Genomic DNA, 1,177 nt, shown 5'->3' on the forward strand with positions numbered 1-1,177 from the left:
CCGTCCTGAGATGCTTTAAAAGCAGCTGTGTTGCAAAAATCGTTATATTCAACGCTCGTAGCTTGAAGAAATTAAACTGCTGTAATGGCACGAACCAAGCAGACGGCTCGTAAATCCACCGGCGGTAAAGCCCCGAGGAAGCAGCTCGCTACTAAAGCCGCCCGGAAGAGCGCCCCAGCCACCGGCGGCGTCAAGAAGCCCCATCGCTACAGGCCCGGGACCGTGGCTCTGCGAGAGATCCGCCGCTATCAGAAGTCCACCGAGCTGCTGATCCGCAAGCTGCCCTTCCAGCGTCTGGTGAGAGAAATCGCTCAGGACTTCAAGACGGACCTGCGCTTCCAGAGCTCCGCTGTCATGGCGCTGCAGGAGGCCAGCGAGGCTTATTTGGTCGGTCTGTTTGAGGACACCAACCTGTGCGCCATCCACGCCAAGAGGGTCACCATCATGCCCAAAGACATCCAGCTGGCCCGCCGCATCCGCGGAGAGCGCGCTTAAATACACCGCTGCATCACCAGTAACGGAACCAAAGGCTCTTTTAAGAGCCACAAAAATTGCACTTAAAGAGTTTCAATGTATTTTCTGATCTGTTTTAATGTATAATTTTACACGGATAGTCTTGTATTTTTATATAAAAATTTTCCATACAGATTACAGTCAACACATTTACTCTTTACAGCCGCGTGTACTCCGCAGAAAGGCACATGCTGCAGTATGGGGGCGCCGCATCACGTGGCGTTGGTTTCTATTAGGTCCTTTAAGCAAATGTGAAAGGCTCTTTATTTCATCCACAGAGACGCTTTATTCGGAAAAGGAGATTCTATGCCTCACCGTAAGGTTTTGCGTGATAAACAAATCTAACAACCTTGCACCAGTAACTAACTGACCATAAAACATGTTCTCTAAAATTACTTCTAAATAGCGTTTTAGTGAAGCTGTCCACCTTTATTTTCCGTTGTGTCTTTAATCTGTAATTGATTCTCAAGATTGGATTTCTTAAAGTGCTATTACGGTGTACAAAGCACAAAGTTAGGCTATATTATATTACCCATCATAAAACAAAGACAAGACTTTTAGATCCGTATGATACGACGGTGAGAGCAGGAGTGCTACTGCACACTAATCAGACAAGAGTGAAAATTATATGTATATTCGCATTCAATTCAAGTCATTGATGCTT

General features: G+C 46.2%; 1 protein-coding gene across 1 annotated transcript; it reads left to right on the forward strand.

Moving 5' to 3' along the window:
• The first annotated feature begins 31 nt into the window (after positions 1-31).
• On the forward strand, positions 32-543 carry LOC107579273 (histone H3). Its single transcript, XM_016265118.1, has one exon. It carries the CDS (start codon positions 85-87, stop codon positions 493-495), a length of 411 nt encoding a protein of 136 aa, XP_016120604.1. The 5' UTR covers positions 32-84; the 3' UTR covers positions 496-543.
• The last annotated feature ends 634 nt before the right edge of the window (positions 544-1,177 follow it).

This window comes from Sinocyclocheilus grahami, unplaced genomic scaffold (genome assembly GCF_001515645.1).
Source record: "Sinocyclocheilus grahami isolate Dianchi unplaced genomic scaffold, SAMN03320097.WGS_v1.1 scaffold16119.1, whole genome shotgun sequence".
NCBI lineage: Eukaryota > Metazoa > Chordata > Actinopteri > Cypriniformes > Cyprinidae > Sinocyclocheilus > Sinocyclocheilus grahami.

Coding starts and splice junctions, on each gene's coding strand:
- LOC107579273 (XM_016265118.1), top strand. CDS start 85: ATGGCACGAACCAAGCAGACGGCTCGTAAATCCACCGGCGGTAAAGCC.